The following is a 1,149-nucleotide window of genomic DNA, read 5'->3' on the forward strand; positions in this document are numbered from 1 at the left end:
GAGTTTTGGACCCTGGGGAAGATAGAGCTTCCGGGAGAGACAGAGGCAGAATGAGCTTTGCCATAGAGTTCTGGTCCCCCAGGGGAGACAGCAGATATCAGTTCCTGTAGGAGGGTCATGTTCAGGTGAACCAAGCCCTCAGGAGCATCTGTGGGGCTGGGAAGGACAGGTATGGCTTAGGGGTCCATGGCTGCCCGGTTGTCACTTTCCCCTACAGCCCGAACCCCAGATACCAAAGCTGTTCCAAGAAAAGCTAGGCTGCAACCTCGACCAAGGTCTCATTTCTTGCAAGAAGTCTGATCCCACTATGCCCACGCACCCTTTGACACACACAGGACGCGGGTCATTAGGAGAGAGAGGCAGGTTTAAAGATATATTTTTCTTTAATTTTAAGAGTGTGTGTGTGTGTGTGCAGGTGAGCACGTATTATTTGTACGTGCATGCGCAAATGAGTGTAGGTATTTGCAGAGAGCAGCAAAGTCCCTGGGAAAGTCATTACAGTTCACAGCAGGCACCTTCTGTGCACTGGCAGGAGGACTAAGGTCCTTTGCAAGAGTGTCTGTGCTCTCAACCACTGAGCCATCTTGCCAGCTCCTAAAGGCAGGTTCATCAGGATATGCACAGTGACAGCCCAGGTAAGGCTAGGGCAGCTGCAGTTGGAACAAATCTTATGGCTTGGGGCCTAAGAAGTGGAGCTTTCTACAGGCAGCCTCAGGGAAGGGCTCAGCAGCCAACCACCAGCTGGATGGCCATGGCTGATCTTCTGTGGTCAAGGATAGAGGGTTGGAATGGCTAGCACAAGTAGAGGTGGAGGGAGGGAGAGCAGCCTGCACTGGATAGTACCCAAGATGAAGACTTGGAATCAGCAGGTGGACTTCTGGCCAGAGCAGGCCTGTCTGGAACAGACAGGGCGGCACAGCAGGGACACACAGGAGGCTGGGCGACAGCAGCTGGGCTGGCAGGAGGAGGCACAGCAGGAGGAGGTGGGCACACAGCAGGCAGGTCTGCACACAGGGCTGCACAGCAGGGACAAGCTGGAGCAGGGCTTGCAGCACACAGGCTTGCAGCACACAGGGGCACCGCAGGAGGGCTGGCAGCAGGAGGAGGAGCCAGAGCAGATGGGTGTGCAGCACACAGGCTTGCAGCACA

General features: G+C 55.4%; 2 protein-coding genes across 7 annotated transcripts in view; one reads left to right on the plus strand and one right to left on the minus strand.

Moving 5' to 3' along the window:
• Positions 1-1,149, plus strand: part of Tspear (thrombospondin type laminin G domain and EAR repeats) — a 224,462-nt gene that overhangs the window by 81,500 nt on the left and 141,813 nt on the right. The gene's annotated exons all lie outside the window — the stretch shown is intronic.
• Positions 831-1,149, minus strand: part of LOC116074385 (keratin-associated protein 10-10-like) — a 44,586-nt gene continuing 44,267 nt past the window's right edge. For 3 of the 6 annotated variants that reach the window (XM_031346941.1, XM_031346937.1, XM_031346938.1), the window contains one exon: positions 831-1,149. This exon ends at the window's right edge or, in 1 of these variants, runs on beyond it. In XM_031346941.1, the coding sequence (XP_031202801.1) occupies positions 863-1,149 (287 nt within the window). In that variant the 3' untranslated portion in view covers positions 831-862. The other 3 variants (XM_031346942.1, XM_031346940.1, XM_031346943.1) reach the window with 2 other exon arrangements.

Source organism: Mastomys coucha, unplaced genomic scaffold (assembly GCF_008632895.1).
Source record: "Mastomys coucha isolate ucsf_1 unplaced genomic scaffold, UCSF_Mcou_1 pScaffold3, whole genome shotgun sequence".
In the NCBI taxonomy this organism is placed as follows: Eukaryota; Metazoa; Chordata; class Mammalia; order Rodentia; family Muridae; genus Mastomys; species Mastomys coucha.